Raw genomic sequence first — 12,194 nt, forward strand, 5'->3', positions numbered from 1 at the left:
TACTGAACGTCCAACTAGGATTGCTTAAGTACCTTATGATGCTTAAGTTCCTTGCATGTTTTCCAAGAACAATAATTGTTTAGAAAACTAAATTTTGTGTTTTGATTGAGATAATTACTTTACTGTTGAAACACAACTTGGCTAAAGGCAGGTGAATGGTTAGCCTCCATGAAATGGCCACCATTTTTTTGTCGTTTTGTGGGATGTAGTTAAGTATCCAATGCTAGATTTCATTAAAATTGCAAACACAACAATTTTAATTATATATTTAGAAAAATGCGGGCTTAGGGAAAGATGCTATGATCTAAATACCGTTACACAAGCCTAACAGAATTTAACAGGTTGAACAACTGATATAAATTTTCATAGACCAACCAGCAGATTCACATATGTTGTAGTAATATGGTTGAAAAAAACACACAAGTAAATTACATATGTAAAGGGAGATACTTAAATAATTGAGATGATTAAGAAAAAATTTATTGTCTTCTACCACTCTTGTTCAACTATTACATAACATCTTATTTATAGATATTAACACCTAAAAATATAGATACTCATAATGGTAAAATATAAAATCTTGTAATAACAAAATATACAAACTAAATCAAGCATTTTAGAATCTAACTCAAATTCTAATTTTTAGAAACTTCCTAAATCCAGTTTAACTAACATCCTCCCTTCAACTTGGTTTGTAAAAATAGCATCCTTAGTTTTCTAAAAATTTTAAACTTTGTCAACATGTGGACCAGCATTTTTCATATGTGTCTCCACTCGATCGGCGAGACTCGCTTTTTATTTGTGGAAAATTATTTAGTTTTGGAAAAGTTGGAGCCGCCACTTATTTTATTTTTATTTTAAAGGGAAAATAAAATAAGAAAGAAAAACCTTAAAATGTGACTCCATAATTTTTGAAAAAAAAAGCATGTCTTTGAAAAACCCGAGTCTAGGTCCGGAGATCAGGTTACTTATTGGGAAGGTACCTCTAAGAAGTAGCACCCCTCTAAGCCCTAAAGAGATCTGTACTGACTAAATTGGGGAAATGGGGCAATTAATTGATTAATTGTAGATAGCTAAGTAAACTAGGTGATTTCAGAAAGTAGCATGCTAAATAAAGAGATCACAATAAAGGAGAGTTAGGGTGCGTACCTGAACCGCTTCCTAGGCGCTATATAAAACATTAATGCTTAGTTTAGATGATATATCACACAACATGCATCTTCATCAAATATGATCAAACAATCAAATAAATATCAAGACAATCAAGTATGACACCAAACAGGGCAATGGCATGCATATTCATGAAATTTTGGAAAGTGTGGTGGTAGAGAGCATACCTGGACAGCAAGCTATATGCTAAAATGAGAAATAAGGTTAGCTCAATAATAAGTGTAAAACAATCTCACGTATCCATATAGAGGAAGCACAATCAAACAAAAAATATTGAGGAAAATTTCATGAATGTCAGGCCCCCCACCAAAGCCCTAATTAATTTTGCATGAATTGATTCTACGAATTCCATTATTTGGAATCATGAAGTTTATTCATGCTTGTTGAAAATCGAGAAAACCATGAAAATAGTTGAAAATAAAACAAAATATTGAAAATGCATGCCTAGAGGAAAGTGGCAGCAAATTTATTAAAATCCGGATTTTAGTGACTAGAAGGGTTCTAAAGATGGATTTTTCAAAGCTGGAAACACTTAGTCGTAAAAGGATTCAAAAATTCAATTGAAAACAGTAAATTTTCAATCAAAGAAGCGAAGAGAGGAGGAGTGTGTGTAGCAAGATAGCCATGAGGGACTAGAGTTTGGGAGTTTTAGCTGTTGTTGGATTGCTGATGGTTGTATGAAGAGGCCTCTGTACATTGCTGGCATGTCTGGAGTAGAGCTGGACATATTCATTTCAGAGCATGTTGTCACGGACTTAGTCATTTGCTAAGCTCGTGCGACACTTAGACAAGCCAAGACGATTGATCTTGCTAAGTCAGTCTTACTCCCCAATGTTTAGCTCGCTCCGCTAAGACACTCGCGACTCAAAAGCTTAAGAAGCTTGGTAGGCAACTCTTGAAAGAATGGAAGCTTTCACTAACTCAAGAAAACCTTTACAAGTGCTTGGATGCTCACTTGCTTGGTTAGGAAATGATTTGGGTGGTGCCTTGGCCAAATGAGGCCTTCACCTATTTATAGGCACCAAGGGAACTCTCTGGAACCTTGGAGGGTTCCTTACAAATCAAGAATATTCTAGAACTCCCTACACTAATCTATGTACATCCTTATGTACAAGAAATCTCTAGAATTCTCTAGAAAGCCCTGGACTTCTCTCATGCCTTCCACCATAGTGTAGAGATGTGTGGACATCTCTAGGCATTTCTAGAACCTTCCACACTCTTCCCACCAATGGCTTAGTGTAGATGGCTCCAGGAGTCTCCAGAAGCTTCCCTCCTCCTATATAAGCCCATGGGGAGGGTCATTTGAAGCATCCTGTGACAATGTGCTCACTTGCTGCCACTCATTCTCGAGTTTCAAATCTTCACTCAGGAGTTCATCTGATTCGTCAATTTTCTTATAGTTCACTTCTGGATTTTTCTGTAGTTCAGAATCTGAGTTTTCTAGCTCATCACGAACTTCATCTTTTGCCCTTTCAGTAGTACTAACTGATCTTCTTTAGCTCGCATGGGAAAATTCACTGATGTAGCATTTCGAATAAATACACGGACTGTTGCAACATCTCTAAGCTGTACGTGTGTGGTGCCCCTTCTGAATTTTGGCAAGTGCTTTAAAGCTCATTTTCTTCTAAAGCGAGTTCCAATGCTAAGTGGTCCAGAGGTTGGACCAATTCTCTCTGTAAGGATGCAGGAGCGTGTCTTGAAGTTATATCTTCAACAGTTTGTATGAATAAGAACAGATTCAAACCATTTCTTCCTGTGAAGTCAGTAAGCCATGATCAGACCTCTCTAAACTGAACTTGGTTTTGATGGATCTACTGTTGGTTTAGGACTCTCTAATTTGTTTTTAGCTGACTGCAATGGAAACTCTGAGACCAAAGGTTCGCTTGAAGATTCTTTTAGACAAGATTTTGAAGGAGCATCAAAGCAACTTTCTTGTTCTATACGATTCGAAGTATGGATTTGCGGAATCCATTGGGAAATCAGTGGTGTAAAACACGAGATTCTGGTCAGTGTGCAATATAATCATGGATCTTCCACTTGGATAATTCACCTCCGAGAAAAGAGATGCAAGTTTGCTAACTTGATTCAGTATCTGGGTGGGTAATATTGTGTCTATTGGGTCATTGAATTTCTGCCACGAATAAGTGGAGTCGTGGCCTGCAGGCACCAAGTTTCCAATGTCCAGCATGGCTGCATAAGCGACTCCAGCACTGTTCAGATTAGCTTTTGATCAAATATAAACCGACTATATGTAAACCTTCATACACCTGTGGAAATGAACAAAGAAACTTAATCCCAGGCATGGACTTCGGCATTTCCATTAAAGGCATTTTCAGCAGCTGATGGAGTTTGAGGATGTCTTAAATCCACATCATATGGAATGAGTGCAGAGGGTGGTTTATGAGTGTCAGGAGGTGATATTCTCATATTAGTATCAACCAGGGGCCTTGTAGAGAGCGTAGAGGCTGCTCCATGATGAGATGATAAGAGTTCATGTTCTGCTGATGCTTTTGGGCAGTGGTAGTTTGCTGGTGTGCCATTCAATTCAATTCCCTTAGAAGAACAGCAACAACACCCACCCATTTCCTTGCAATGATCTCTGTTATCCACCAGAAACTATCGACATTTGGTGCATCATTACCTGACGATTGAGACTCTGGAACTATGATTGAATTGGAAGAGAGTGAAACGAGTGGTGTCGACAAGCCCTACTATATTTCTGGATATCTGGTCATCCTATATAGGAATTTCTCGAACTTTAGCAAACATCATTTCCTTTCGTTCTTCGTATCTGGGATGAATTGAGTGAGATCCTCATGTGTTCTGACATCTCATTAATAGGAGTTAGCTCTCCAATAATTGGTGAGACAACAAACTTTGTTGAGTCTCTTTTTGCAATTGAAGGTGCAGATTCTGCAAGTTCTGGGGAAACATCTCGACTTGAGCGGACTGTACACATTTGTTCTGCGCATGGACTTGGAGTTGCTCTAATTCTTCCTACTTCTTAGCAAGCTTGATAGTCTTTTAAGAGTTCTAAAAAGAATCTGAAGTACATCTATGAACAACCATATCAGCATTCGAGCAATCTACAGGTTTTTTCGTCTACTTTCATCACTAAGCAGACTTCTCATTTTTACTTTTCATCCATAATCGGACTGAAACTGTAAGTGATTGATTTCCTTTGCTTTGTGAAATTCCTCGAGGCTGTTGTTGCTCTGTTCCTGCCGCATCCATGATTTCCTGTTGGCTGTTTCTATTCTGGTTATCCCCACCAATCTCTGCAGCCAACGGCGCAATCAACTGATCATCAGATCTTCCGTTTAAAGCTGTGGATTTTTCTTGTTCAGACCATCAGACTTGAAAACTTGATCACTCAAGAGTGCTAGTTAGGCACTGAACCATTCCTCCATCTATCATACTTTTTGCTTTTTATTTGACAATAAAATACTCTTCGAAGAATTGCACTCTAGCTTTGAAAATAAAGATAATGCTTTAACAAGTTCACTGATTACTTGCCCGTGCCCTTCCTTAAGACGACTTAACAAATCTTGCAGATTGTTTGGAAAGACTATCTGATCCTTTATGCTCCATACTTCTTTCAGTTAACATTCAATCATTTCTCTTCTGGTTCAGATTTAACAAGAGACTTTTCTAGGTAATTCTTTCTACTGACATTCTGATATGAGTAGAAAACTTGGTGCTGATAATCCTCTGCTCTAATTCCTTCTTGCAGTTTGTTGAAATACTAAGCCTGCTTAACCTAGCATTGTCTTGACTAGAAGAACTTGAGATAACTCGAGCACCAAAATGACCACTAGCGTAATTCCTTTTGTTTTCATTAGTAAGGGTCTCCTGGAATACGCTTTGGCCATGATTGCACTTCTGAGCAGAACAATCTTCTTTGGATGGCAAAGTCTCACTAGGTTTTTCAGAAACCTGATCGTCAATATTAATAGTAGTAGAAGAAGATTCAGCAAGCTTAGAGTCCTCCTCTGACTGCCTAGGAATGCTTGTATTTGTAGCCTCATTTTTAGAATTCTTTTCCATATGTGGAGGTTTATCTTGCTGCTGGTAAACCAAGGCTAATGCATTTTCCTTTGTTTCTGAATCTTTCACAGTGCATTTTAAAGACGTTTGGCCACTTGTATCTGCATCATTGTTTTCCCATCTTCTCACATTCAAACTAGTTTCAGATAACAAAAGTTCTTTCCCTTCAGTTCTGTCTTTCAATAGAACAAATACGATAAGATTCCCAACAGTATGATGGCCAGCAGACGTCCCCCAGAATTCCCTCTTTCGTCTTGCTTTGAATTCCAATCATCAGTCTCTACCAGTAAAGCATGAGTCCTATTAACTGTAAAGGAAGTCAAAACTGATTAAACCATCCTATGTCCCTTATGAGCAGATTTTCCATAACAAGGTTATGAGAATCCTCTGTTCTGCCAGTAACTTCAAAACCTTCACGCTCTCTTTGACAATGACTTCTGATTCACTTCAAAACTATCGCATACTTCTGAGCATTTGAAGCATGAATCATGACCTTCAGAACCCTTATCATGACAAAATCACCATCTCCATTGTTACCTCTTTCACTGCACATCTCATTTAATAATTGGTGTCGTCGTCCTTCGCCACTGTCATGATCTTACCTCATCAATTTTACTAGTACCAGGGTAGCTTCCATCTTGATAACTGGAAAGGAAGAATATATCTGAACCATCATAGAATCATCATTTGTTCCTTTCCCATGATGAACATCAAAATCAATGATTAACACACGCTTTAATTCATGTACACGCTGGGCATAACAAGCTGCAATGGCCACATTTCCAAAACACGAAAGTCCATAAGACATTTTGAAGTATCATGACCTGAAGATCTTATCAATGCAAAACCCATTGGTGGGTCCTGGCTGCTCTTTGATGCTGCTATGTGCTAGGTCGAGGCATTACTACTGAATCAACTAAGGTAATTCCTGCTCCAGCTGCAAGTAGTGGCAGTAGCATATGTTGGTTAATCTTCAAGCAAGCTTATTAGTGTGCGGCATGCTGATACAGAGTCACTAGCTCTAGCAAGTCCTTCAATAAAAAGAAAAGCCATATGCTGCAAAACGTCACATGTAACAGAAACAAAGTCACGAAGCTTTTGCACGAAGATGAACTTCCCACCAGCAGCAGCAAGAGACTCATCAAGAGCAATGATATCTGACAGTGAGGAAGATAAATTTCCATCAATTCTAGTCTGTGTTGACATGGTTCCACCATGAGATTCCTTAAGTCTCCTTGTATTTTGTCTGAGCAAACAATTTTTGGAAATATTGGACAACCAAGTTCTCTGCACCAGAGAAACTCCCCATTTTTGTGAGATTGGCTGCTAACTCCCAAGTTGTTGAATTGGCCGCTGACGAAAAGTATAATTATTACTTCATTTATAGTAGCAATTGACACCTGCCCTCGCCTATTGATGGTATAAAAACCTCCAATAGATGTAGCTTTAACAGTAAGAAAATATTAGACTTGGACTAATCCTATTTCTGTATATTGTAGAAGGCATCTCTAGGTCATACACAAACAACAATCCAAGCTTGGTAATCACATGTATAAAGTCATATTTGTGCAATATCTGCATTACAGCTGGAAAATCATCAATAAAATCCAGGGGAAAGAAAATATCAGCCTGTTTCTCTGTAAATCTCGGTTCCCCTGAGTTGGATCCTAGTTCAATGACATATAGCTTTGAAACAATCTGTCCAGCATTAAAGGATATTGTGGCAAAACCAATAAGTGCATAGGATTGATCATTCCCTGGAACTTTAGATGTGGCGAATGATGCACCCTAAGTTTCAAGAGCTTGACTACGATGCTGTTCAACAGAGAAGAGTTGCATATTCCCTTTGACAAGCTGTGGTCTCAGAGGTGAACCCGGAACAATTCCAATCAAAACCAACCACTTTTCAGACGGATCATATCGATAGTTAATTATCTAATTGTTTACCAAATTAATAGTTCTCTCAAACATTTTTACAGGTTCTGAATCACCTTCGATTGATCAATGATATACTAAGGTTTACGTGACTATGCTCAGCATCTTCAGGGTAATCCACTTCCAGAAAACCATCTGTTCAGGCATTTGATGTGATTTTATTTTGGCTTTGAACGATCATGGACCTTGGTTCTCAGCATCTCACCTCAAGCGAAGTTTGCTCGTTCGTTCTCATGTTGACGCAATAAAATATAAATGACAGTAGCACTTTCTGAGCAGCTCGACATGTCTTGCGTTTTGTAACTGACTTCTGAATTTCTCAGTCTTGAAGGATGCTTTCGAGGTGCCCATAGAGAACTTCATTCTTTCAAGAGGATGTGAATTGGAGTTGGGAGCGAGTCGAATTTTCTTTTGAAAGATCCAACAATGTGTTTACTGTCTGAAGTTCTAGGCAACATGACCTCAACGACATCATTCTCATCAATACTTGTAGAACTAGATCCATGTATTTCTATATCAGAATTTTCATCTGATGAAGCAAATGGAAGAAGGACACCTTAAACTTCAGCTTGCAGGTGTTGCACCAAAAGAGTTTCCTCCAGCAAAACTCAATGTAGTGCCACAATCAGGTACTTCATATTAGATTTCTTCATTACGAACTCTGTCGTATGACAGAGCATCTCGAGAAGCCTCACTCCTCTCTTTGCAGCAAGTTTCCTGTCTTGAAACATACGATGTCTAATCATTCATGCTCCCAGAACCAGTGCACACAGGAGAGCTAGCATGCGTTGAGGACGGCTTTGCACACTCAGTGATAGAATTCCCCGAAAACTCAAATAAATCATCTGATCCCTTGTTATAGAATGTGAAGCCTCTGAGTTGAAGGAATATCTCAGAAACTCACCCGACCTTTGCATTAAGTTGAATAAATTTGATTCCCTTTTTTGATTGCCTACATTGTGCACCACGAAATCATTGTATTCTATGCAATAGGGTCCTTGTGGGGCATTTTATCAAACGGCTTAAAAGCAAAATCTCCCACCTTGGAACATGCACTGACCCTTGCCGTCTGACACACCAAATCTGGCTCACAAATTGATGAAGACACCTAATGGCAAGCAACCAAACCACCCAATCCTGCGTTTATGTAAATCAGGCCACTTTGAACATGCGGCTCATGCTCAAATCCATATTTCACAACGGCACCATGTGCAGACGAACCAGTCCCATGCGCCAATAGCTGAGCAGAGGTGCGAACCAAGAACATGAAAGTGTAGTCATCAGAGGCCAGATAACCAGCGGAATGACGAATTCTGCTATAGATGTGAAAGCTCTGATCAAAGAGTCGAAGATGAAGGAAGTTGGGTTTTGAGAGTTGTGACAGAGGCTTCATTGGAACTTCAATCCTTGATTGTTCTGTGAACTGAAACTATCACACGAAAAATGCGAAGTTGGATGAACCGCTCATCACTAGTCTCCCACTCAATCACCCTCCTCTGTTTTCTGCTCAAATCTAACCCCTGATTTGCTCAAAGATAATAAACAGAAAACCTCGCAATTCTGTGATAAACACGTGCAGAACTCCTCTGCCACATACGGATCCTTAAAATCCGATTGACAAGTTAATCATGGTTCAGAATTCAGCAATAACATCAGTAGAGAATTGGATTGTTTGAAGTGATTGTGGAGCTTCCCAAACAAAATGTCTTTTGAAACATCTTTGCATCGGAAGACTTGGCACCGTTAAACTATGGCAGTGGCTTGAGCGGAGCTTCAGTCTTTAATTTCTCCGCAAATTATCAGCAGGTTCCAGAATTCTCCAATATCCGGAATACATTAGGATTGCTACACACCTCATCCCTCGTATCGACATTTCCATCGTTCCCCAATGCGCACTCAAATACAAAGGAAAGGATTCGAACACCGTGCGGGGAAAAGAATATAGAACAAAATAAAAAAAAATGAAGTAAAACTCGGGGAAGGAAAGAGCAGAGGATATTGATCAGTAAGCATAAATAACCCCCACTTCAAGTATTAATCCATGGGTTAAGAGCGGAGGGAACTATGCAGAATAGGATTTAAACGAAAAACAAAGCGTGATAACATTCAAGCATGGAGTTGTATATTTCCGAAGACATCAATGACATATAAAATAATCAAAATCGAAACAAGGTGAAGTAGTAAACGACCAATCCCAGCAGAACAACTTGTGGCCCTTTCCGTCCACACCAAACAACAAGACATTGAATATTTCTAAATGACCAAAATGGAGAAATCAAATATTGGTCAGAACACCCAGAGTAACCAGAAGCATACCTAGACAAAGTCGGCTGCAATTGCTCCTCTTCCACCCTTGTGCGCTTTTCCGCCAAGATCCTCTCCAAGAATTCCTCCCTCTTCTGTATATATATCAGCCTTCCAAAAAAAATCTCCTAAATCTGTTCCCTAAAAGGAAAATCGCCCCTTTCCTTTATTTTCTTTTCTTCCTCTTTGTAATCCTTCATTTTTTTTATGTATTCGTATCAGCCTCCCAAAAACTCAATCTGCTGAAGGAAATCCACTTTCCTTTCTTCCATTTTCCTTCCTTTTCGGGAATCAGAATACCTTTCTCTTTCCTTTGGGATATCCTTTCCTTCCATATATGCAGCCAAGTCGATTTCTTCATTCTAAGAATATTTTTGCTTGCCTTCTTTGAGTGTGCATGCCTTTGTGAGAGTTGATCCGTGATCCCAATTCTCTTGTCAAACAATAAAAAAAAAATGAAAATAAAAGGAATAAAAATCAAAAGAGGTAGCAATCTTGCAGCACATAAAACAATAAAGAAAAATAAAATGAATAGATAAAGTAGAAACAAAATAATTAAATAAAATAGAACAAAATGGTCAATCCCATACGAGCCATGCAAGTCATGCGACTATGTGAAGAAACGCTAAGAATGTTTAATAGGCCGAATGTGCCTAAGTGAACCTAAACAGACTTAAGGTACCTAAATGACCTAAGGTGGTGCCTAATGGGCCGGGTATACCTATACGGGCCTAGGGTGAGACTAAGTGGGCCTAACTGAGTCTAACCTGAAATGCATCTAAGTGAAGCCTAATCTAATGTGGAGTCGAACAAACCCCTCAACCAAACCCCTCAACCAAAGTCTCCAAAGTAGTTCGGAGAAGGTAAGCTACATGAGTAGTAATGGGTCATCGAAGAATCATTGTGGAGTATCGAACAAGTATCTAATAGGACATGTGCTAGGAGGACAAAATTGAGGGTCTACACAACATTTTCACTCATGCCTTCAACTTGATTTGTAAAAGTAGCATCCTTAGCATTCTAAAATCATTAAACTTGAGAGACTTTGTAAACATTTTCACAATTTGATTATGAGATTTTGTAAACATTTTCACAAATTCCACTTCATAGGTTGAAAGTTTCACAATAGGTTGCTTCTTTGAAGTCCAAGTGAACATGATATCTCTCCCATGAGGAATATAAAGCTATTGGTTCTCTTTGTATCATCCAAGTCTCCACATCCTTACCTTAAGTGAGCATAAACATTGCTCACCGCTTCATCATTATCTGTGGGATATAAACTTCCCACTATGATGAGGTACTGGTGTACTAGAAATCATAGGAATGGTATGTCTTTAACCCTTTGGATCCATAGTATCCTATGCAATGTGGGACTATCTTCTAATATATCCTCCAATCTATATCACTCTATGTCTTCTTCCTTATCATATAATCTTCATGAAAAATGGGACATTTATGTTAACAAATATCTTTTGATGATTTTGACTATAAAGGTGACAACCCAAAAATCCTCTTAGATATCCTATAAACTAATACACCTCTTAAGAAAAAAAAAAAAAGTAATTACACAATCTATAAGACATATCTCCAAAAGAATTTGAGAAAATATGAGAAACCTATCCAAAATCTTACTATGTCCATCCAAGTTTGATATCTTCTTTCCACTTATTCATTTTGCAGTAGAGACCTTAATGAACATAACTAGAAAATAATCTTATGCTTTAACAAAAAGAATCAAACTTACCAGACATATCAACTTGATATAATTGAAATGACTTGGTATGTACACCCAATAGGTTATTCGATCTCGCCTTAAATTCAATGAATGTATCCAAGGCATCGGATTTCCTATGTACATATCCAAACCTAAAGTAATCATTACTAAAAGTGATGAAATACCCATACCCTCCCCATGTATAGACACTAAAAGTTCCATACATGTTAGTATGCACTAACTCCAAATATTCCTTACCTCTAGTCTTCTTGATCATTTTACCATCTATATAGGATTCATAAACTAGAAGTTTGGAATCAAAGAGTCCAAACTTTACCAGATGTTTAATTAGTGCTAGGTTCAATCTTGATATCTTACTATTATCATCACTTGGGAACCCTAGATTAATACTTTGTTCCTATACCTTGGATCTCATAGGGTGCACATCTCTAAGCATTTGTAAATCTATCGCAGTGGAATAAATTAGCAATGGAAACCATTAATAACTATAGATCTAGAGATTTGAAACTCATACATGTGATTTATATGTTCCCAGATCAAAATTCATCCGACGAAGAACATACTTGGAAAAACTAGAGAGTCTGTCTCATCATGCTACTGCCCATGTGCATGCGCTCTACGCATGTCCACGTGTTGTAGCCTCTCATCTAAGAAGGTCTCGTACACTCAAGATCCTCCACCCGATGACTTGAACCACAATCTTGACACTCTAAAGTGTGGGCAACAAAAGGGAAAAGGCTATGGCTTTCTCTCTCTCTCTTTCTCTAGAGGTGGAAAACAACTCTCATAAAAAGTCATTAGGAAACACTAACCCATAAAGGGGTATTTATAGGGTTGTCGATTGTGCTTAAGTGACTTAAGCCCATCAAGGCTTGGGTCACTTAGTCTAGCCCAAAATGGCTCCTAATTGATTAATTAACTATATAGGGTCATCTAATTGATTAATTAGCCCAAACCAAATACCTTATTCATTATCCCCTATGCCACCTTGCATAATTACCAA

General features: G+C 38.3%; 1 protein-coding gene across 1 annotated transcript; it reads right to left on the minus strand.

Moving 5' to 3' along the window:
* Nucleotides 1-6,183: 6,183 nt before the first annotated feature.
* Nucleotides 6,184-8,545, minus strand: LOC117910418 (pentatricopeptide repeat-containing protein At5g06540-like). Its single transcript, XM_034824484.1, has 2 exons — nt 8,284-8,545; nt 6,184-6,374 (listed from the first exon to the last, which is right to left on the minus strand). Exons 1-2 carry the CDS (start codon nt 8,543-8,545, stop codon nt 6,184-6,186), a joined length of 453 nt encoding a protein of 150 aa, XP_034680375.1.
* Nucleotides 8,546-12,194: the final 3,649 nt, after the last annotated feature.

This window comes from Vitis riparia, unplaced genomic scaffold, assembly GCF_004353265.1.
Source record: "Vitis riparia cultivar Riparia Gloire de Montpellier isolate 1030 unplaced genomic scaffold, EGFV_Vit.rip_1.0 scaffold734_pilon_pilon, whole genome shotgun sequence".
Lineage (NCBI taxonomy): Eukaryota > Viridiplantae > Streptophyta > Magnoliopsida > Vitales > Vitaceae > Vitis > Vitis riparia.

Excerpts from the sequence above, each read along its gene's own strand:
- LOC117910418 (XM_034824484.1), bottom strand. The coding sequence starts at position 8,545 with ATGAAGCCTCTGTCACAACTCTCAAAACCCAACTTCCTTCATCTTCGA. Across the intron at positions 6,375-8,283 it reads TTACATAAACGCAGGATTGG|ATATCATTGCTCTTGATGAG; the intron begins GTGGTTTGGTTG and ends CCTCACTGTCAG.